This window comes from Pseudopipra pipra, chromosome 3 (genome assembly GCF_036250125.1).
Source record: "Pseudopipra pipra isolate bDixPip1 chromosome 3, bDixPip1.hap1, whole genome shotgun sequence".
NCBI lineage: Eukaryota > Metazoa > Chordata > Aves > Passeriformes > Pipridae > Pseudopipra > Pseudopipra pipra.
In genome coordinates, this window is record NC_087551.1 from 98,445,432 (window position 1) to 98,467,915 (window position 22,484).

Consider the following 22,484-nt stretch of genomic DNA (forward strand, 5'->3'; position numbering starts at 1 on the left):
CTAAACATACAATCATTCTTCAAGTTGCTAGGCCAGGAAAGGGTTACTAACTACATTTTCTTAACTGATGTGGAAGTGCTCTACCAGTGTAATTTACAGGGGAGAAGCATGTCATAGCTAGTGGAGGAGGACATTTTAATCACTTTAATGGTGTTACATGTAGAGTTAATGACTCCCTTTGAGTGTATTTAAAAAAAGTCATATACTGCTACTTTTGCACGTGATTAATGTTGTGCTTTTGCATATATTTTCAAATATAATAAATCTGGATACAGTGGTATGGCATACATACTCACTTTAATAAATTAAAAATTATCCTTGAAAATAGGAGAGGGGATTGTTCTTTTGTTTCTAAATCAGTGAGCAATTTCTCATGTCACTGATTTGAGAGAAGATGGAAGATACAAGTAGCACAAATAGTAGCTGGGTGCTTGTGGGAAAAGGTTGCATTTCTACTTACTGGATAAAATTTCAGTGCTTTTCCTGAGAGACTGAATAATGTTATAAATTGTGTATCAGTGGAGTTCCCTTTTTATCACTGAACACGTTTTCCACAGACATCCAGTCTTCATGACTTGCTTTGCTAGACAGAAGAATTGCATTTGAAACCTGTTTTACTATGCAGTTTCCCTGTCTGTATGTAAACCTCCCCCAGGATTTCTGTGTTTTTGAAGAACAGAGAAGTTCTGCAGGGAATAGTGCATTGTCTGTTGGGTGGCTGCTCTGCTTGGCCCAGCTTTGGTGTGTGTACATCAGTCAGTACTGACATGTTTTTGTTTTTCTTCTTTTAATTTTTGGTTATGTATATGGACCAAAAAACTCCTTTCACAAGATAAATATCTGGACTAACAGTGCTCAAAAAGTACAGAAATCATACAAACTGGTGGCTTTTATTAAAAGAACAACTTCCTATTTCGGGGGGGAGAGGGGCAGAAAAAGGTAATGCTAATGTCGTGTGGAGAGAAGTTCTCTGCTGCTGGCTGCCGCTGTGTTAGTGACCTAGTTGGCAATAATATTTGGTTGACAGTATTTTTTCTTGGAGAAATTAATGTTTTTACACAATAGCAGATAGATGACCATGTCCTGATCATCACAGAATAATTATTTTTGTCTTTGAAGATATTCTTCAGTATTTTTGATGCTGTATCTGAAGCTGTAGTGTCCATACTTGCTTTAGACCTCAACTTAGGACTTACAAACAAAATTCAGGAACAAGGGACCCAGACTATTAGGACCGTGTGCTTGTAGACTGTAGGAAGTGTGAAAGTGACTGACCTGCAAGGTTTTGAGGGGTGTTTGAAATAACTGGAGAAAGATTTCTGCTGGACTGGCAACTCTAAGTTTGGTACAATTTGCCAGAGAAAATAATGTGTCCAGTTTGTTTCAAATTAAGTTGTACTGCCTTTTATTAAGCTTCCACAGAGAATTATGCTTCATGATCAGCAGGCAGCTCTAATTTTGAAATCTTGATGAATGTTATGTTTCATTTTCTAGCAAAGACTGTTTTCACAATGACTGTCAGACTTGCTTTTCCTGGCTGTCTTGTTCTATAAGGAAAAAGTATTTTTTGTCCATGCCCAAAATAGAATTTAAAAAATTGTAGCAACTAAGTTTGTCATAAATGATCCATTATTATTTTTGGATCCTAACTCTCATTTGGGAAGAAAAGTTGTGCAGTTTTGAGTCTGTGTTTGCTTCTATTCTAAGGATAATAAGAATTTAATTTGTCTCTCCAGAAGCGGAATGAATTTCAGGTAATCCGTGTCAGTATCTTTCTGCTTTTCTAAGTTGATACAGGTAGATGTTGAAGGATGTTGTAAAGGCATTATCAGTTCCTGCTTTTCCATGAGAGCGTAGGTGTCTCAGATTCTGCCATGCTGTTTTGTGGTCTTGCTGAGTGGAACTCAGCTTTTTATCTGGCATTTGACATTGCAGGGGAGAGAGATGAGGTGGTTAGTGCATGGTGGTCTCTGTAGTGGCCCTTTGAACTGTATGGCTGCAAAATGGAGGCAAGAAAGTATGAAAACTCTTCAGTTGTTACTTCTAATTTTTGATGTAACTGTTTGCTGTATCGACATGTTTTCTAAAACATTGGAGAGGATTTAATAAAATACCAGTTCGAGGTTAGCATCCGAACTTACAAGCACCAATATAAATATATTTTCTTTCTTACCGTTTCATCAGACAACATGACAATTTCTATTACCTTTTTTTTAATGTATTTAAGAAACTATTTGAAAGAAATATTACTTTCAGGAATACGATATATTTATTTCAGAATGACCTGCTGGATACATGTCTCTTGAAAATCCCTTCTGTATGATAGAAAAGTATGACAGCTTAAAACTTGTGAAACATTAGTCTGTGTGTTAAGGTCTTGGTATGCTGCATCAGCCTATACAAGGCTATACAGGCTATACATTAATGGGATGGCAGTGTAACAGGACTGTTAACTAAGAATAGTTTTGTTTTATGAATAAAAAAATAAATTTAACATTTTGAAGTTAGTCATGAAATGGAAATTCAGATGTTTACATTGTATAGGTGAAACACTTGTTATTGTTCTGAATTTATCATTTTATGCATTGTATTGTTTCTTGTCCTTTGTTCCTGATTGCTAGGAATGTTCTGGGCAATGTTAGGAAAGTTTATTTTCATTAAGTGAACTACACTAGGGGTTATAATCTGAAATACTGAAGTCAGTAAGATAAGAATAGACATTGAATACTTTGTAATAGTAGAGTAACTTGACTGTGATTATTGATAATATATAGCTGGGAATTTTTTTCTCCTTTTGATGAGAAAACAAAATTATGGATATTATAGTATATTCATTTATATTATCAAATATTATATAGCTTTAATTTTAGAATTCTGTATGGGTTTGTATATTCTTTTGGTTTAGTGATCTGATAATATTAATGCTTGATTTCACTTTTTGCCTAATTAGATGTGCAGCTTTGACAAATGACATTCTGCTTCTCACTGGCCAGTTCTCCTGACCTTGTCATTATTACTGATGGGTACAAGTTGCTGCTTCAGGCAAAATAAGCAGTTGTGCATTTTAGAGGCTTTATGATTTTGCTACTTACTCTTTTCTTCTTCCCAGAGCAGTAAAAACTGGAGGGCAGCAGTTGACTTGTGTGGGCGGCTTCTAACTGCCCATGGTCAAGGCTATAAAAAAAGTGGACAGCCTGCTAACCATACAACAGATTCTTTACAGGTATGTTTACAGATACACTCTTGTCACTGTTTTCCAACAATATTCACCGTGGCGTTTTTTTTAACATGATCAAACTTCTTTTCCTAATTGTAACCTAAAAACTGAGCTTACTTAAGCATTGTAGTAAGTCACTTTCTCTGTTTGCTTAAGGAAAGTAGGTCCTCATTTAAAACAAAGTTATTTTTTTAAGTAGAATTCGATCTTGATTGTATGCTTTTAAAGGTAATCACACTAGCAAAATGAAATGTTTTGCTGTCTTGAAAGACTCGCTGTGCTAGAGTTCACAGAACTATCTAGACTGTGAACTTTGTAGTAAGATTTCAAATGGGAGAATGTGTTTCATGTTGATAAGAAAGTAAGAACCCAATTTAATAAAATATTACAAGTGGTTCAGATGTAACCCAGATGAGAACTCATGTTTTTGGCCCTAGTAACTATAAAGCTTATGGAATTTCACCAAAATCCTAAGAGATTTTAAGAATAGCATAAAATTGGAAAAACAATTAATATATCAGATTGATAATTCATACATGCTAACTCAGGTTAAAGAGAGATGTTCTAATTTTGAAGCGGGCTAGTTTTTAAACTTCATCTTCAAAATCTCACTATCTTTACAAACAATTAAACCATCAGTCCTCTGTGTTTTGTTTTAATGATCTGATGAAAAGTATTTTGTGAAAGAGCATGTAAATATAAATCCCTATTCTTTTCAGTGAGTAACATAGAAACTTTTTACTCAGCTTTTATCAGAAGAACTTAGGAAGTTGAAATTGTATTTGGATGTGGCTTATGATTGAACCTAATAACAGACTTTCCCCCCTTTTTTTTATATGTATTAATTTTTAGCTGTGGTTTGTGAGACTAGCACTGCTGGTAAAACTGAATCTATTCCAAAATGCAGAAATGGAATTTGAACAATTTGGAAATTTAGACCAGCCTGATCTTTATTATGAATATTACCCTCACGTATACCCTGGACGAAAAGGTAAAACACTTGATTTATAAAATGCTTTTTATTTTTGCTGATTTTACCGGTCATTATAAAATTTTAGTTGAATTCAGTTTTTTTTTAATCCTAAAGCATTGGTGAACTTTGGATTATGTTGGTTTTGTTTTGTTTGTTTTTCCCAGAGGAACATGATTGATTACTACATTAAAGTATTGTTCACATTATGGAGGTTGCAATAAGGAGTAACAAGAAGTAAAACAATATAGGTAGGCAGAGTATTTCATGATGCTGCTATAGAGGAATGTTTTTGACAAGTAAATATAATAGTTTAGATCTATAGTATTGAAATTAAAACCCACCAAGCTTAAATATTATGTTTTAGCCAGAAACAGGCTGTAAAAGGTGATGAGAGTTTATGGAAACAGAATCTATAAGCTTTTCCTCTTGTCATCATCCAGGTACTATCAGTGTGCTATTTTTAACCCTTACATGCCCATACAGACAGGTGCTAATGCAGATGTTATTTCCTGGTTCCTAAGATTAAAAGAAGAAATTTAGAGCTAATTTAATAATTCTCCTTAATTTAAGAAATGGTTGAATGTAATATTATTTGCTTAATAATTGAAAGTAAATAAAAACAGAACTTTACTGTGGATCTCATTGTTGAAGAGGAAAAAAACCGCCACCGGCCTAAATTCTTTATAAGCAGTTTATCTCGAGTTACAGATGCACTACTTCCCACTACTCCAAATTGCCCATAGATTAACCACATAGTTCCTCTTCTTAGGGTATCCTAGTCCTCTAGAAGCCCAGGTTTGAAAAATTGCTAGTTTTAAGAGCAATTTCACTCCCGTTCAGGCTATTTTGAAATTTTATTTTTTCTAAATCTGTTATTTAGAAAAAATAACTCTTTGATACAAGTACACTGTTGAGTGTTCTTAATGTTCTTGGGCTTTCATATTTGAACCACAGTGTATAATACAACGTTTGTAAGAAACAGTTGTTATAGCCAGTGCCACTCTGAAAAATTATAGTCCATTTTACATGAGATGCTGGTAGTCTTGATGGGGTAACATAGAAGGTACTGAGATTTTGAGGTTGCTGAGGAAGGGAAGTTGGTGTCAGAAAGTCTGGAATTTTTTTACAGAAGGTAAATGATGCAAAGGATCAGCTGTGGCCCATCAAGGCCAATGTGGACTGCCTAGAACAAGTCCCTCTGACGTAACTCATCGTCTTTCAAGCAATCGCTGGCAATCCACTGAGAAGGAACTGTGTAATTTTCAAGAGTGAGAGAGGTCTTGGTCATCAGGTTGCACAGGTCCTTGAATCTGGTTATCTTTGGGCAACTCTGCACTTGATGCAGTGCTGCACAGGCTTAGTCTTCCCCAGGCCATATGTATGTTTCCACATCTTTTTCAATACTAAAAATAAGTTCTTTTTGTCAAAGAAAAATCCTTGCAGGTCATGTCAATATTTGAGGTGCTTGAGTCCTCGTGCCACAGATCATACAAATAGCACCAGCTCTGGCTGACTGCTGCAGGCAGCTGTTCTGGGACTGAGCTTTGAATCCAAACTGTTCTTGCAACAACCACTCAGCCACTGTGGCTATTTCATACAAATTATGAGGGTATCGATGAGGTATTTGCGGGGATGTAGGAGAAAACAAGCACTTCTTTTCTGGCTGACATTTAACTACACTATGCTGGATTATGGACAAAGAAATCTGCTATAAATTCATCATTAACTGGCTAATTTAAATAAAAAATATAGATAAATCATTCATAAATCTATTAGTATGAATCCACAATCCACTGCTGTTTGGTAATTTTGCATATCATTTTGTGGTGTAACAAGCATAAAAGAAAAGGTTTTGTTTCAACATTTTAGTTTTGATTTATGGTGTATAAATGGAGTAAGCACTTAAAAGTCAATTTAAGAAATGAGAGTATAGATATAAATAATGTACACATTAATTGTAATCCATACAATATTTTGCATAATTTCTTTGTATTCAAAATATAATAAAAAATATAATAAATTAGAAAGTTTTCTGGGTTTTATGCTTGAAGTAGGGAAAGCTTTGAACTTCTTACAGCAGTGAGAATAGTCCCTTATCCATTAATCTCGGAGAAATATACCTCAAAGAATTTAAGTTACAAGTAACTCTATGAGGAGTGGAAGATTTTTTTCCATTAATTTTACTTAACATGGCCAACACGTTCCTCTTAATTTCCTTCTTAAGTTCCTTCCCTTTTCGCTGCACTACTAATCTCCGTTTCATCCTCATATTTTGTATGGCATTTGCAGCCATGCTGTGCATGGATCCCATTACTGTTGTTTTCTTCATGGCTGTAAAATCTAGTTTTTCTGAATTCTTCCTTTCCTGGCTTCTACGTGCTCTTTCTTCAGTCATCTCCATTGCTTGTAAGTGTACAACCTGTCGGGGAGCGTAGTCTGGGATCCTCTTATCACTCAGTGGAATAAGTTAAGTCACTCTTAGATCATTCCTGTTTGATATGGGGCAGAGAACAAACCATTTCCATTTTCTAGTAAAATCTTAAAATTATTCAGTTATATATCTATTTCTTTTAAATTCATCCGTGTAAAGAAGCTAAAAAGTATGATTTTATATATCATTTTTTTGGTTTTTAATAGATAGGTCCTTAGGTCAGGAACTCTGTTCCAGGTTGCTTCCTGCACATCTCATTGTACTCTGTGGGGTATATAAGGCTCAATTTTTGTCATTGTTCTCATGACTAATGAATTTCAGGATATTTTTTTTAGGGTTTTGACTTTGTATTTACACAGTCTGACCCACTTCTAATTTGTTTCTGTGTTCCTTGTGATATTTAATGAACTCTCATATGATAGATTTCCTAACCTGAGAGAGCTTTTTGCTTGGTAATGCCTATGTGTTTCTGAACAAGTGAGAGCCAACAATTAAAATGGAACATTAAAATGCTATTTCATGCTTTTATGAGATAATTTGGTCTTGTTTCTGGTTAGTAGACCAGGAAGTTACAGAAAAGTTAGTGCTACCAAGATCAGTATTCTAAAGCTACAAAACTTGAGAACAATTTATTTTGTATTACAAAGAAAAGAAACTTGCATAAGTAAAAATTGGACTTTCATTCCCTGACCAGAGGTTTATATAACATGGGGTGGATTTTATTTTTCTTTTCTTCTTTTCATTCTCCCTGTGAAGAAAGAGCATAATCTGTATTCCTCTGAATGAAAAAAGTCTCTGTTCCCTGGTGGAAATTGCCTAAGTGAGGAACATGTCATTAAATATCTAGTTGTATGTGTTCTAGAAACTGATTTCATACTGTACACCTTCCCATGAACTCTGCAACTAATTCTAGGACAAGTTGTTTTGAAGTGTGGCTGTGTTGCAACTCTAGGGATACCCTAGTGTGTGCTACAATAGGCTGACACTTTTGGATGGATAGTGACAGTTTAAAAAAATAATATATAATATATAAAAATATATATATTTCTATCAAAATAGTGTGATTCTAGACATCGTAACTAGTGCTTTAGCAGATTTTACTAGGTCTGCATTACTTTTATGACTTTACTACTACCCCTTGTAGTTAGATGTTTTATTAGAAATACATGAAAAAATGGATTGAAAAATAGTTGTCTAAGATTTCATTTTTTATGCGTCCTTATTTACTCAAGTAGTGCTCTTAATTTGTTTCTTTTATTCAGTTTTGAAATTCAGATCCTCCTAAAGGAATCGTATCATGTGGTTTAGAACTGTCATTCAAGCCCATATTGCAAACAAGTTTTCAGTGCTGACATCTAAGGTGAACTGTAATAAATTATTATTGTTATTACATTTAATAACCTTATAAAACAGAAAAATATGTAATGAGAAACTTGTTTTATGTCTAACGCAGAGATACTGTGTTAACAAGGGAAACACACAGAATTATATCTCTAATACCCACAAAAGACATTTTACAGACACCTGCACTGTGTGTAGTGCAGAGGACTGTGTACAGCTCCAAGGCCCACCTGCTCTCAGAAACTTGGTCCTGTTTCTGAATGTCAGCCTATGCCATAAGTAAGGCCAGACTTGGACTGGGGAAATTATCTCCTGTGTATGAGGCCTCTGTGGTGCTGTCTGGCCATTTTGAGTTTACTGTCTTCCTTTCTTCTTCTCTCTTACTTGTCTATGCTAGTAGGAGGCAGCCTGGCTGGAACTTCCTTTTTTTTTTTTTATCCATGGGGTTTGATGATGCCATAAGTGAAATACCATTTTTTTCAGCCATATCAGGTTTTGGTCAGTGGGAATACTGTAGCAGAGTGGGAAGTGGTGTGGGGAAAAAAGAAGAATAATTGTGGTAGGTGAAGAGACAAGAGGGAATAATCAATGTAAAAACTAAGATAAGAGGAGAAATGCACAGGCTAAAGAAACTATGGCATATAGAGTGCTCCTGTCCATTAATAATGTCTGATTTTTTGCCCTTCACTTCCTTCTTCCATTTATCATTGCAGACCTTAAAATTTTGCAGGAAAGCAGAAGAAAAAAGTTACTCCCATCACTGTTACATGTGGCACTAGTTTTATCATGTGTTACCACAAATGGTGCCTGACATGAACACTCTCACATCAGACTGATTCAGTCTTGGCAGTTGCTTGGGAGAGTTCTTCATTCAGGCTCATTTTGGCATAAAAAAACATATTAAAGCCTCTAGTGGAACTGGTTTGCCCATTATTTTCTTTACATTACTGTGTATATCTCTGTTGTGTCTTTAAATACACTCTCCATTCATTTGCTTCAGAGCTACCTTCTATCTGTGAAATCAGCTAATAGGACTTGAATAAATACCACTCAAGTGTTGTGGTTCCAGCTGGTTATTCAGACTACTCAGATGTGCAAATACAAATTTTTCAGAAATAATGTAGATATTTTAGTTAAGAAATGTATGTATAATTTTAAGGGGGGGTAGAGTGCTGATGAAGTACTCAGTTGAGCTTTCTTTCCCAAGGCTACATAATCTCGTTGTAGACAGTACCAGCTTAATATAGGATTTCTTAATACTGTGAGTAAGTAAGTAATTTCTAAATTCTGCTTACTGCAGCTATCAGTAGATAAGATGTAACGTGATCTCTTTGAGGTGGGGCAGTTTTTGTAGGGTTTTTCCGTATTCTTTCTCTTATGTTTTTCTTGTTTCAGTGCAAGTAACTCCAAATTACTGAAAAAGTAATTTTGAAATCTTTCAAAACCAGATCTAGATTCAGAGTACCTGTGTTCTTAGGTCACTTGCAGTTAAATTGTAAAAAATATGCAAGCATGAAAGTTCAGATAAAATTTTCAAAACGTTTTCCTTAAGTGGGTACAAACATTTAGGCTCCTATCTCTTCTTCAGTCTCTCTGGATTGAAAAGAATAAACAAAAACTTGGAAACTAGTCTGGAAACTAGTGGATTTTGAAGTATACTTGCTAGTCAGCAAGGCTAGGATTCAAACTTACTACATTATCCCTCTTAAAAATCTTATAAATTATACACATACGCTTTTGGTAAATATATGTGTGAATATAAAGGCAAGGATATACATCTCTATGTATATGTATGTATAAAGCAGAATATTTTTCTGAAACTAGATTTTCTGTATTTCTCTTTTACCCAGTGAAGGAAGGATTTTTCTTTTTTTTTTCTTTCATTATTGTCATAAGATCCCACTTTATACTTGTAGTAATTGGTATCTGCTCTTCTGCTGTTCTTTAGTATTTAAGATTTGTTGAATAAGCTGTAGAAGTCAGATCAGAAAGCATTTCTGGTTACTGGGTTTGCAACAATAAAATATGAAGATACAATGGCTGGCCATTGGAATCCTCTCTTTTCTGCTCTAAAAGGGCTGCAGATGAGGGCTGCATTTTGAATTTGATTGACATGGGGTGGTGTTTGTGCTTTGACAGTTATGAAAATGTGCAGCTGTTCATAAAGAAATAGAAATTGAAATCTGTGGTCTTAGAAAAATTAACCTGATCTTACTATTTATTCCATCTGTTCCCATGCTTTCACAGTATCCATTTTCCTTTCAGCAGACCTTTTTTTACTTTTTAGTTTTGCCTTTTGTATGCTGATAATACATATATGTATAAGAATAAGTAATTCATACAAAAGTGACAATCAAAAATCATATTCTTGGAAAAAAATTCTTCAGTGTATTTAAAAGTGATATCTAAGAAAATTGTCTTAAAATTAAACCATTTTCCATTATAAATTTTTATAGCTTATTATGAAACCCCTGAAGAGGAGCAACAGAGGTCAACTGTAAAACATCAAGCTAGAATAAGACCTATTTAATTTAAAATTTCAATACATACCTGTAATTGTAGGGTGTTGCCTTTTGTTGAAATTACCTTAGCTTAGCTGACATGGTTTTACTGCGTAAGAGGACATTATTGTAGAAATCTGAAGCATGAAGTAGAGAGCAAAATGCATTCTCCTGTGCTCCTAAGCAAACATTTTAATCACAGGATATACTATTTGTTTTAAATACTTCCTTGACATGTTGCCCTGTTAAATTCAGTACTGAGTGAAATATAATAGAGTATGTGGGTTTAATTCCAAATAGTTTTGCAAAAGACAGCATGCAGTTAATTCAGAGTTTGTATAAAATTTTCCTATCCCTAGTATAGGAACCTGTTACAAATAAATATGTCTTGCCCTCTGTGCTTTAAGTATGTGGCCTAACAGTAAGCGAACAGACAATGTAATGTAATTTTTAGTCTGACAAGCACGTATATTTCTGTTACAGCTGAGTGTTCATGTAGTTAATTTTACTTTTTTGTTTTGTCCCCCCTCCAGTGTAACCATGTTCATTGAGGGAAGTATAGTTTTTTCCCCTACTAATCTGTTTTTATCGTTAAGTTTTGTACTCCAAATTCTGCAACCTGCCTTTCAGACCTTCCTTACACTATTATTATTGACCTACTAGAGTCAACAGATGTCATTTACCTCCTCCCAGTTGTTTTCTTGTTAACCTAAACAATGTAAAATGAAAATTACAGTGTTTTCTAAAATCTCAGGCACATCACATCATTGTAAAGTCTCAACTCTTGCCAGTTTTTACACAGCTGTTAATCAGGAGTTACAGAATTATTCTTGTGAACAGATCTCTTCACGTACATTTTCAATACTGCCATGTAGGTCTTTCTGAGAAGTGTATGTAAAATGTATTAGCACTTTATATAAGTAGCACTCATTGAAAACTTTACCAAATCTAAATAAATTTATGGCCATTTTTTTATCCAGAAAGTCAGTTTATTAGTGAAGGAAATTAATTAGATATATTATGCACACCTCATATCATTTAACTAAAGAGAAGTTTACTTGTAGACAGGAACATATTTTTTATAAGCACAGTACTTAAGGTCTGTATTTGGGTGAGTGGCTTGAATAAGTGCTGCTGGTTTTTTATGAGCAATTTGCTCATCTGATTTGACCTACAGTTACACAATACTGTTTACATGGACTGGTAAGAAAGTTTGTAGGAGAGCATGTGTGTAGTTTTGTGCTTTCTTCAAAAAAAAAAATCTCCTATTCAGAAGGATTCCAAGGAAACTGAGGAAGAGGGCAGAAACAGTATTTCTGATATTTTAAATAAAGTTAGCAGCCTGTTTAATAAGCAGTAAGTAACAGAAATCCACTGGATGGATTTCCTGGATATTTACAGTAAAATTTCTTCTATTTATGTCATGAGTTTTGAAAAGAAATAGAAGAAATAGATGCTAGAGTTTTAAATCCTCCTGCGTGAAATTGTAGTACAAATTCTGGTTTGACAAGTCTTTGGCTATCCTTACACCCTGGGCCAGCTTCCGGCTAGTTTTATTTGAGAGATCGGTCATCAGACTTGATATAACACTGAGGATCACACTGGAATGTTTTTGGTCACAAACCATGAAGGAAATGCTAAGTGGTTGAGAAATAATACATCAGTAGAGTATATTTTGAAGTAATATTGTTCTAAATGCCTGTTACAACTGAGGTCTTAGTTGTGATAGGAAATAAATCAGATTCTTATGGAGTCTAAGTTGACCTGGAGTCACATTCATCATTCTGACATCCTCTGACACCACTTCTGATGATGTAGATTGCTAATGGGTTCTTCTTTCCCCTGACATGGATCTTAGTAGCATGGCTTCATTCAACAATACATAAGATCAACACTTTACAAAATATGCAATCCCAAAAAAGTGTTTTACAAAACATTGTATAAATTTTATAAAAATCTGTAATGTGAGATGTTCCATCTCTCTTTCATTAAATACCTGTCATGTACTTGTACACTGAGCTGTTCTGGTACCATTCCAGATTTTCTGTATGATTGTTAATTGACTTGATCTTTTGCTGCATTTTACAAGAGGATGTAATGATACAAACTTGTTCAGAATGTTGCTAAAATTCTAGATTCCTTTTTTTTTTTACCTTTTTCTCACTAATCCCATTGAGTACAGCAGAATGTTCATCAACAGTAAATCAAGACTACTTTCTCGAAAAAGAACAGTACCAAGCTAGTTGGTTTTAGGCAGAGCGCTTTTTTTGGCAGAATTACTCTTGCATGGTGGAGTTGCAACTTGGTTGCTGCCACAGGGGTGGTAGAGGTACAACCAGCTGGAGTTCACATCTGGTGAACTAAGTTTGCAGTACAGCTCACGACGTGTCTACAAAGCAATTTTTCTGTGGTGTTCTGGCACGGAACTTACTCTTAAATTATTTTCACCTTGCTTTTCATTGTTGTTCACCCCCTACATTGACTGTGTATCTTCACTTGTGTCATGTTAGGTACTAGTCAGGATATACATAAAATATTTCATATATTTTGTAACTGATTGAATAAACTCTTACACTTCTCTTAATAGAATTTTAAAGGCAGTTTTGTTTTCCTAATGTCTATTCTACGTATGATGGTGCTTTAGGCTGATGTGTATGTCCATTACAGGAACACAGCAGTCACGGAAGCCATGGGGAATAGTTACCATTGGGAAAAGAGAATTTATGTAGATGTAAGTGGCTTACTCTGAAGGTCATAATTAGTGAGTTTTGTGATTAAAATTTTGTCAACCTTTAAAAAAATGTCTTGAGGCAGTGACTCATTCTATATAGCATTTACCTCTTTGACATACAAGCCTGTTAAGAACAGGTGCAAAAATGTTTTTAGAAGGTGCTTGAGTCCTGTTTTTGAGAAAAGATGAGGCAAGAGGTGACTTCAAAGGGAAATCCCCTTAGAATATGTCTAAAGTAAGCAAATGTATATATTAAAATATGAGAACTGTAGCACAGTATTTTGCAAGGCCTACTTCTCCTTTTTCCAGGTCTGATTTGGTTTCAATAGTTTAGTTTAAGTTCATTATTGTTGTCTGTGTATCAGGATTATGCACTTATCTGAAAGCAAGGTGTTGCACACGCTAGAGTTCTGTTAAGCTCCTTAAACTGCCCTTGAAGTCAGCCAGGATGCTGATAAACTCAGAAAATTGGGTCTTTGGTAAATGGTGTAATAATAATAAAGATAAAAGTAAGCTAATGTGAAAATTAAGACATTTTTCTCCCCACATATTGCTTAAATTTCTTTCCCTATTCTTTGATGTTGTGAATGAACCAGAAAATACACAAAAATATGCCAAGTGGTTTTGTATGCCCCGATTATATAACTCACTCACAAGTATACTTTTAAGGCTAGTAATTTTGTATTATTTCTTTTGCATTGATTGTAAAATATATATAATTATTAAATATTAGTAGTAATGTTGAGTAAACTTCATTTTTGTTTATCCCTTGTTTTAATTAGTTTATAAAAATCTTTAATGAAACATTATACTTCCTTGCACAGCCTTGTTTTTGAAAATCTGAAGTAGGTGCACCTGCTTCTTGCCTTTGTGATTATGGTTACATTTGTTTGCCTATTTAAAACATTTTACAACATGTCACATAGTATGAGAAAAAGTTTCCTATTTTCTCATCTTTCACATCTTTCATCAGGAGAAGAAAAAGATAGATAGGCAAAATGGACTTTATGACATACACTAGTGACAAATACCTTGTTTAATGTAGGCAAATCACTAACTGATCATTATAACAAACACACTTAACAAAATTAATTGTGTTTCTAGGTTCCATGGTTCCTTTCTCCATGCGGATTTTACATGCTGAACTTCCCCAATACCTTGGTAATCCTCAAGAATCACTTGACAGACTTCACAGTATGAAGATAATCTGCGCCAAGGTAACAGCATCTCTATGCACTAACATTTCTTAATGTTTAAGAAATAAATTTTGTTGTCCTTAAAAAGAACATTAAGTTTCAATGATGACTTGTTTTACTCCCATCTTGATGCAAAGGAGCTCACTATTAAAAGTAATGAAGTGCCTCTTTCCTTTTAGGAGACATCCTTCTCTACTCTGTGGTAGCTCTGACTCAAATGAGTAGAACAGGGGACAACTTTTGTGCTTTTGCCAGACAAGATGTGGAGGACAGTGAGCAGATGTGTTAAAGGGCGAGTAGAGGAGATTTCTTTCCTTCACTCAGCTGCATCCAGCTGAAAACAGTTGTTAATGACCTTGATCTTTTGGAAATAGTCTTGATATTTCAGAAATAGTCCAAATAGCTGGATTTGGAAACAACAGTCATTTGGGAATATAAGTACAACCAGCTGAGTTTGTTTTGGGGGGTTTGTTTTGTTTTGTCAAGTAGTATAATACAAAATTATGGCCCGAATTATAACATGGGATTTGTCGGTGCTGGAATTGGAGTCATGGGGTTGTGAGCACTAACTTTTTCCTCTAAAACCAACATGCTGACAGGAAGCATTTGTCCTTAAATGTTTTTTACATCTTTTCCGGGCAGTCTAATGCACCAGTGATTATGAATTGTTACCATGTGATAAAGTCTAGAGGAAATGCAACATTATTGCTTTATCTGTGACACTTGAAAGTTCAAAACTATATAAGACAAATACATGCAATTTATTTTCAGTATTCCATGGAAGTTTCCTATATTTACTCCTTAAATAACTTGGATAAGAGAAGTGAAGGGAAATGATAATTGCCAATTGTGTAGTTATATGGCCTTACATATATGAAATCAACTTGCTTCTAGCCCAGCACTGGCTAGGATAACCAAATGTTTACAGTAAAAAGTCCAGTTCTTTGTATTACGAGGGGAAAAATGAATGGTTTAGGTAATAAGAAGTGAATATGGCATTTGTTACAAAGTTGGAAAGAATTGATTTGGAAACCGTGGAGAGATGTATCTAATTTGGCCAAGAAGTGCCACTTCTTAGCACTTCATAAATACAGTTACCTGTTGATGACCATCTCATGTCATAATATTCCTGGCAGGCTGTTCACTCCAGCTGTTTTCTTTATAAACGGTCCTCAGTTTGAAGTAATTCTGTTCTTCTAGGAAATGCTATATGCCTCCGTTGCAGGATTTCCTGGTGCTTCTACTAACATTTGCCTGCCCTGGTCTGGAGCAGATCAGCTGTTTCATATCTTTGTTTTATGCAATCTGGTGTTAAGTGCTGTGTTGTCTGCCCTCAATCATGAAGGTGCCACTAGATTCCAAAAACTGAACTTGTTTCTAAGTTCCTTCGTCTTGTAACAAAGAGAGAAAACTGTATAAATGTGAATGAGGGAGCAACTGCTGAGCAAAGGTGTTCATCAGCCATCTGGCAAACTATTGAAATGGCCACATCTCAGTTACAGTGTGATCAGCCATGATTCTCCATAGATTAGAGATTGTTGGTAAACAGAGGAGTGAAAGGAAAGGAAATTAACTCCCTCCCTCCTCCCCCCCACTCCTTTAAAAGACCTTTAAGTCAGCTACAACCTCGCGGTGTCTGCCTCTGCTCTTTTCCTTTAAGTGCATATCCTTAGAACCTATCCAGTGTACCAAGGAAGCTTTTAAACTGTAGTACAAGATTTTGTTTGAATATGAACTAGGCTGATTATTTGTTTAAGTAAGGGAAATTAGATATGCTGGAGAAGATGAAATAGAAATAAAAACAAATTACAAATTATTATATACATATTTCCCTCCCTGCTAAGTTCTTGAAGACAGATCTGTTTACTCCTGTTCTCACTCCATCAACTGCTAGTTACCTAGGTCACTACAAATTATCCCTTTTGCCCTTGGGGGAAGCTTTTTGAGTCTGACTATATGTCTTCTGTAAGCTCTTCTGTGTAGTCCCCTGTTCTCTGCACTTGATGTTGGTTCACAGATTGTCACCTCTTTGTCTCTGCCTTTCTGTGTCTGAGTTTGCAAAGTTTCTCCCAAGGTAGTGTGTTCAATTGCAGCAAGAAAAAGAATGATCTCCCTTTGGTTCTTTCACCTTCCACTAGAGTTAGGATACAGTAGCCAGGACAAGCCATTGTCTCTGCTGATGGATGCTCCTTTTTAAAGTGCAGTACACAACTACAAAAAAATAAAACATACAATCCTTCTCAGAGAAATACTTCTGATCTGTTATTCTAGACACCTCATTGCAGATTACTTCATTTGTTTGCATTCAATTAAATACCTTGTCTTTTGGAGCAATTCAAAGACTACAAGAGTATGAAAAAAGGACAGCTTGTATACCTAAATCTGTTTTAAAAAGACAGTTGTAAATTGGTGATAATTTAACCATGTGAAGTTAGGGTTGGCTGACACGTTTTGATTTTTGTATGGAACAGTATTTGTCCAACAATCTCAATCTCAATTGGACCATTCAAGAATAACGTTTATAATGCTTATAAAAACCCAAGGCAAAACCAAGAAAATAACATAAAGGATGTACACTCATTAGTCTTAATATTTCTATGTGACACTTGGGAACCATTTGGGTTATAACAGAATTAATTGGGGAGCTTTCAACCAAAAGCCTCTAGTGTTTTACCTCCCTATTTTAAAAAGTGGAAAAATAATCTTTGGTCATCCGTATTTACAGAAGGGCATAGGAATAGTCATTATGTAAATGAGATGAACTTGGAGTCATAAAAGCTAGAAGAAAGAAAAGACCTATTAGCTCACCTAGTCTGTCTCTTTGCAATGCAAGGTTGTTTTCTAGTTTTTAATGAGCCAGCCTATGGAGCTGAGGCCACATCCCCTGGGAGGCTATTCCAGGGTAATGCTAATGCATTCTGATAATAAGAAAATTTGTCTTTATATTTCATGTCTGTTCCTTAATGTAACTGTGGGGTTTCTTCCTATCCAATACTTGCTTTTAATCTATTTAATTCCTTCTTGCTTTTTGTTGTATATATTCTACAGACACTTGTCAACTTTAGATTAGCTATTCCAGTTAAAGATGTAATCATATTTATTTTGGTCACTTGGTCGTTTCAGCCCCCATCTACTTACATACTTCTGGTACCTGAAAGCAGGATTGGAGGTTGGGTGCAAATCATTTTCCGTGTATATATTTTTCCACATATCTGTATATATTTTCCTGCAATGATGTTTTTACCTTTTCCAGTATTCCTGCAAATTTCTAATCAAGATCTGGTTAGATATTTTACATTTTTGTCTATAGGTACGACATTCGGGAAATAAATTATCTGTAGTGCCAAATGGGTGTTATAGCCTGGGGAAGGAATCCCATGAAATTGTTACTGCCTCTGTGTTACTGCTGGTCTTCCCAACATGAACTGCCTCAATGAGTTGTTGCCTCTGTAAGTCTATGTTGAAATAAATGGTCTCTGAACAGGCAGGCAGTAAGATTAACAATAGCAATTTAAATCACAAAAGGGTTTGTTCTTTTCAAGTGTTCATTTAAAAACATAGGCATGATCACTTTAGTGCTAATAATACTGAGGATGTGCTACAAAATGCTTACCTGGAGACCAAAATGTGAAAAGAACAACAGTTGGGCTTAACCTAAACTCTTCCTTTGTTTGTGCTACACTTCCTAGATGTTTGAGGGAGAGCTCCTGGAAATGCTAACATCTCATAGTATAATGTATTTCACTTTTAAACTGTAATCCTTCAAGTACCAGAGCCGTACTGGGCTCTTCTACCAGGTGGGTGGAGCAGTGGCAAATGGGTTAACAGTCCTGCTTCCTAAAAAAGCCTCTGCCAATTGTTACCTCTGCAAAACTTGTCAAAAATACTTTGTGCCATTTGTCCATCAGCCACTCTGTAGTTCCACCACTCTCATTTATGAGGAGTTATGTTCCTCCCTGGCCCTTCCATACACACTTCATATCTCCTAATCTTCTGTTTTACTTCCAAATCAGTGAACTTTCAGCCTCTTAGCTACTGATTATTTTGGGCTTTCATTTTCATTCAGCTTCCAGTTCTGGCTCAGTTTCTTAAGTGACATAAGTATTCTGTTTGTCATATGTTATTTAAGTCTAGAGGGTATTTGTCTTGATACCTTGTTTGGTAAGTTTGTAGAAACTGCAATGATCCTTGTACCAGTCTGAGTACTCAAAAAGCCAGAATTCCAGAAGCACCAAATAAGGCTATTTTGACTAAACAGCTAGTGCTGATGAAAAGTTGTGGAAGAAGGAATAAGGTATTAACAAGAGATACATAAGAATAGCAAACTAGGGATGTAAATGGAGGTATGAATAGATTAGTAATTCCAGCATACAGGCGATGGATAGGGAATGAAACAGAAGACTCAATGAAGTTATACTAGCCAGTGAAACTAATGATTGTGCATTTATAAATATTCAAAACAAGAAAAAGCATAGATCATATGTAAAACTGATGAAGTAAATTATAGAAGTGTTCAATCATATTTTTGTTTATAATAGGAACATGGGTGGTTAGAGCTATCTCATATGATATTGCTATAATATAGTTTACCAACTAAATATTTAATATCAAACTAACCGCAATAGCTTACACAGAGGAACTGTTGGAATCATTAATGTTACTATTAAGCAATTCTTGGAAAACTGGGGAAATGCCCAGATACTGGAAAACTGCAGATGGTGTTCTTATGCTTAAGAAGGGCAAAAGAGATAAACCCAGGGAATAAAACAATTAGCCTCAAATCAGCACCAAGCTCTGTTTTAATTATGTTAAGTTGAGGTGAGGGCTAGATATCCCCAAGTAATGTCACAGAATGGTTAATGCAATACTCTAATTTTATGCAAATATCTAATTCTTTCCTTTTTGATTATGTTAGTGAGTACGTTTTCAGAGAAACTTGTCTTTTTAAACAAGACAGCCTGTCTCCTGGATGAAGGCCCTTTGTTATGTTTATACTGTGTCAAAAGTAGGAACTTCGAGCCTTATTGAGACTGAGAAACCATCACTAGATATTTTGTAGGGGAGGAGAAAGATCATGGGGTTTAGACCACAGAAAATAGATTATAAAGTGGTTTGGATTTGTGGGAGAGAAGGAATTTTTTTCTCTGACAAGATGCCTTATTGTACACTAGGCATTTAACACTGAAATGTGCCCCTTTTGTTTCTAAGTGATTTCTAGGTGGCAACACTGCTTTTGAAAGTGGCATGGCAGCCATGCCACTGCCATCTCATAAATTGCCACCTATCAGCTAAGCTGCAGTATCTAATGGTATATGCTCATAGTCTCTCAAAATCTGAGATGAGGCAGTTCAGTCAGCCCTTTGTGAACAAAGTTTACAATAAATCATACTACCTTGTGTTTGTCATGGGCTAACAGTTCTTATTAGCCTGGCTCAGCTGGCAGGTGGTAACTGCTCTGCTTTCATTGTATGTCTCTTCTTGCTCCTTAGTTCCTTGTAGCTAAATTTATGGCATCTAACTTCAAGATTTCATTCTAGTCTGTGAAAAGAGCTTGGTATCTCATAGGGCAATTTCTTCCAGCTTTAAGATGTCTAAAATTGGTGGCATGAGCTGGCATTCTGGTGGTAATGATTATCTTCATTGGCGGTAGAAGGCACCAACACACTTTCTGAGACCAGATTAATTCTACCTGCCTTTGGCATTAGGAAAAGCAGAGCTGACTTGCATTTCAAGTGGAGCCTTGCATGCATATTTTGAAAGTGCTTAAGACACAAGCTTCATTAAATATACGTTTTCATTCTTCCAGTGAAACAACAAATGTTTCATTCACTCAACAATTTACATGATTTAAAATCTATGAAAAATAAAAAGAAGCAATAAACCCCAAAGTTTGAGAAGGAAATTGCAGTAAGAACTAAGAATACTTCAGTAAAGACAAAAATATGGAACTAGAGCCCATACTTAGGGTGGGGGAGTCAGGAGGCAATGGCTTTCTGTGAAAAAATCAGTTTAACTTGTGTTGTGCTTCATTAACATGAAGCATATTTCGTATTTTGCTTAACAAAATGTGAATGTCCCTAGAGTGTGCTGACATTTAATGTTCTGTAAGTATCATAAGCCCGAATTCTAACATCCTTCTACTGTACAATGGCTTTCTTACTTTGTGCACTTGATCTTGCTATGGTAATAACTAGTAATCTTGAACTGTACCTAGGTGAAACATTCGTGCATGAATTGGTTTACATGTAGTCTGTCAATTGTAGATAATTTGCATTAAATATATAGTGCTGTTTAAACTCTTGTCGGTTACTTTAAAAAATTTACTACAGATATTAGAAAATTTGGAACAAGGCTTAGCTGAAGATGGAAGTATGACTAACATTACACAGGAGAACAGACAAGGTAGGTATTCTTTAAACATTTTTTTCACAGACAGTGTGTTTTTATTGCTTGCCTAAGTATGCCAGAAATTTTCACAAGACTGCCCCAGAGTGGTTAAAACAGTATTTTTGTAATCTCATAGTCTACTCAGCCCCCAAAATGATACACTTCGTACTTTTATTTGCTAGAATTAATTTTACAGTTTTGCCCTTGATCGAACTGATGCACTAAATCAATTCTTTTTCCTACTTAGAAGAAAAAAAAACATGTCTGCTATCCTTTAGTGATGAATATATAAGTGTATTGCTGTTGCAGCTAGATGGACGTTTCATCTTAAGCCTTGTCTGACCAACTCCTCTCGATCCTTATGTCTGACATCCACTCAGTTTTTTCAGATTGAACTGCCATCATACAATGGCTACGCTGGCCTAGGGTGCTGCTGCATAGATGGCCTAGTCTCACTGTAGCTGCATGGTGCTTAGACTCCTGAAGTCACTAGAAAACACCTAAGGCACTAGAAAAATATTTAGATTATGTTGAGCTACATCATCATTTTCATGATTTTGTGTCCGATTATGTTTTCTCCTATTCCTTCTATCTTAGTTGTGTAGCTTCAATAGTATAGGGTACATTACTGCATAAAAAAGGGTGATCAGGACAAAGTAGTTGTCCTGCATTTTTTTTTAAACGGAAGAAGTCATTTGAGTATACTTGACAATTGGACAAGAGGTGACATTTCAGACATTGCTATGGATTATATGGACCCCTCACAGTGGCTGGCAAGTTCAAAACATCACACCAGAAAAACAAAAACCTTTTAGCTTCAGCTAACAGTCTAAGGAATGTTACCAACTTCTTTCTGGGATAACATTCACATGGAGCCTGTGGGAAGTAAAAGTCTGGCTCTGAGATAGGAAGAAGCCAAGCAGAATTAGTACCAGAGTAAAAAAATGATTATAAAAAATTCCTTAAAACAATGTCTCTATAGAAGGGTGCAGACCTGTGTAAACTATTCTTCTGCCTCGTCTTCATTTTGACTGGATGTAAAAACAGCTTGAATGTTTTACTGTACTTGACTTAATACACCTTCTATATGTCCTAAGAATATTAACACGTGAGTAGCATATATTACAAAAATGTTTGCAGATACAGTTGAATACATTTACTACTCTTCTCAAAAAGGTTAGGAAAAGGGAAAGAATCTGATGTTGAAGATTTATCCACAGCTCTTCAGGAGTTTGTGTTCTTCTGTCTTGTATTTACAGTTCTTTTTGCCTCTGTTCTACTTACTTTTCCCTATTAGCCCTTTCTACCAGATTTTTGTCCTTATCCCCATATCTTTTCCTTTTTACCACTTTAAAACTAGGATGTTGGTCACCCATTAAATACAAAGACTTTTTCCTAGATGTGTCATAATCCTGTGTCCTGTATTCTGCCTCGCTCATGAGTTTCTGGCTCCTTGCTTTTCCTCTCTGCTGCTGCTTTAGAGTTCAGATGGCCTCAGGAGGAGGCATAGTTAGAAAAGCAGGAGCTAGTAGTTACCAAGGGACATGGCTGCAGAAAATTTGGAGGGATCTTTGCATGTCTACTATGCAGCTGCCTGTAGGTTTAAGACTGCCGAAAAGCCCACGGGACTTTTGCAGAGACTGTTGACTGCTACTGTCTGTAGAGGTCAGCCAAGTCTGCTCCCTCTCTGCTTCCTTGCTGCATTTG

At 35.5% G+C, this 22,484-nt stretch overlaps 1 protein-coding gene across 1 annotated transcript in view; it reads left to right on the forward strand.

Moving 5' to 3' along the window:
• Positions 1 to 22,484, forward strand: part of TRAPPC12 (trafficking protein particle complex subunit 12) — a 48,605-nt gene that overhangs the window by 9,595 nt on the left and 16,526 nt on the right. The window contains exons 4-7 of the mRNA XM_064650462.1: positions 3,110 to 3,223; positions 4,070 to 4,208; positions 14,299 to 14,411; positions 20,720 to 20,792. Of these exons, the coding sequence (XP_064506532.1) occupies positions 3,110 to 3,223; positions 4,070 to 4,208; positions 14,299 to 14,411; positions 20,720 to 20,792 (439 nt within the window). The remainder of the gene's footprint in view (positions 1 to 3,109; positions 3,224 to 4,069; positions 4,209 to 14,298; positions 14,412 to 20,719; positions 20,793 to 22,484) is intronic.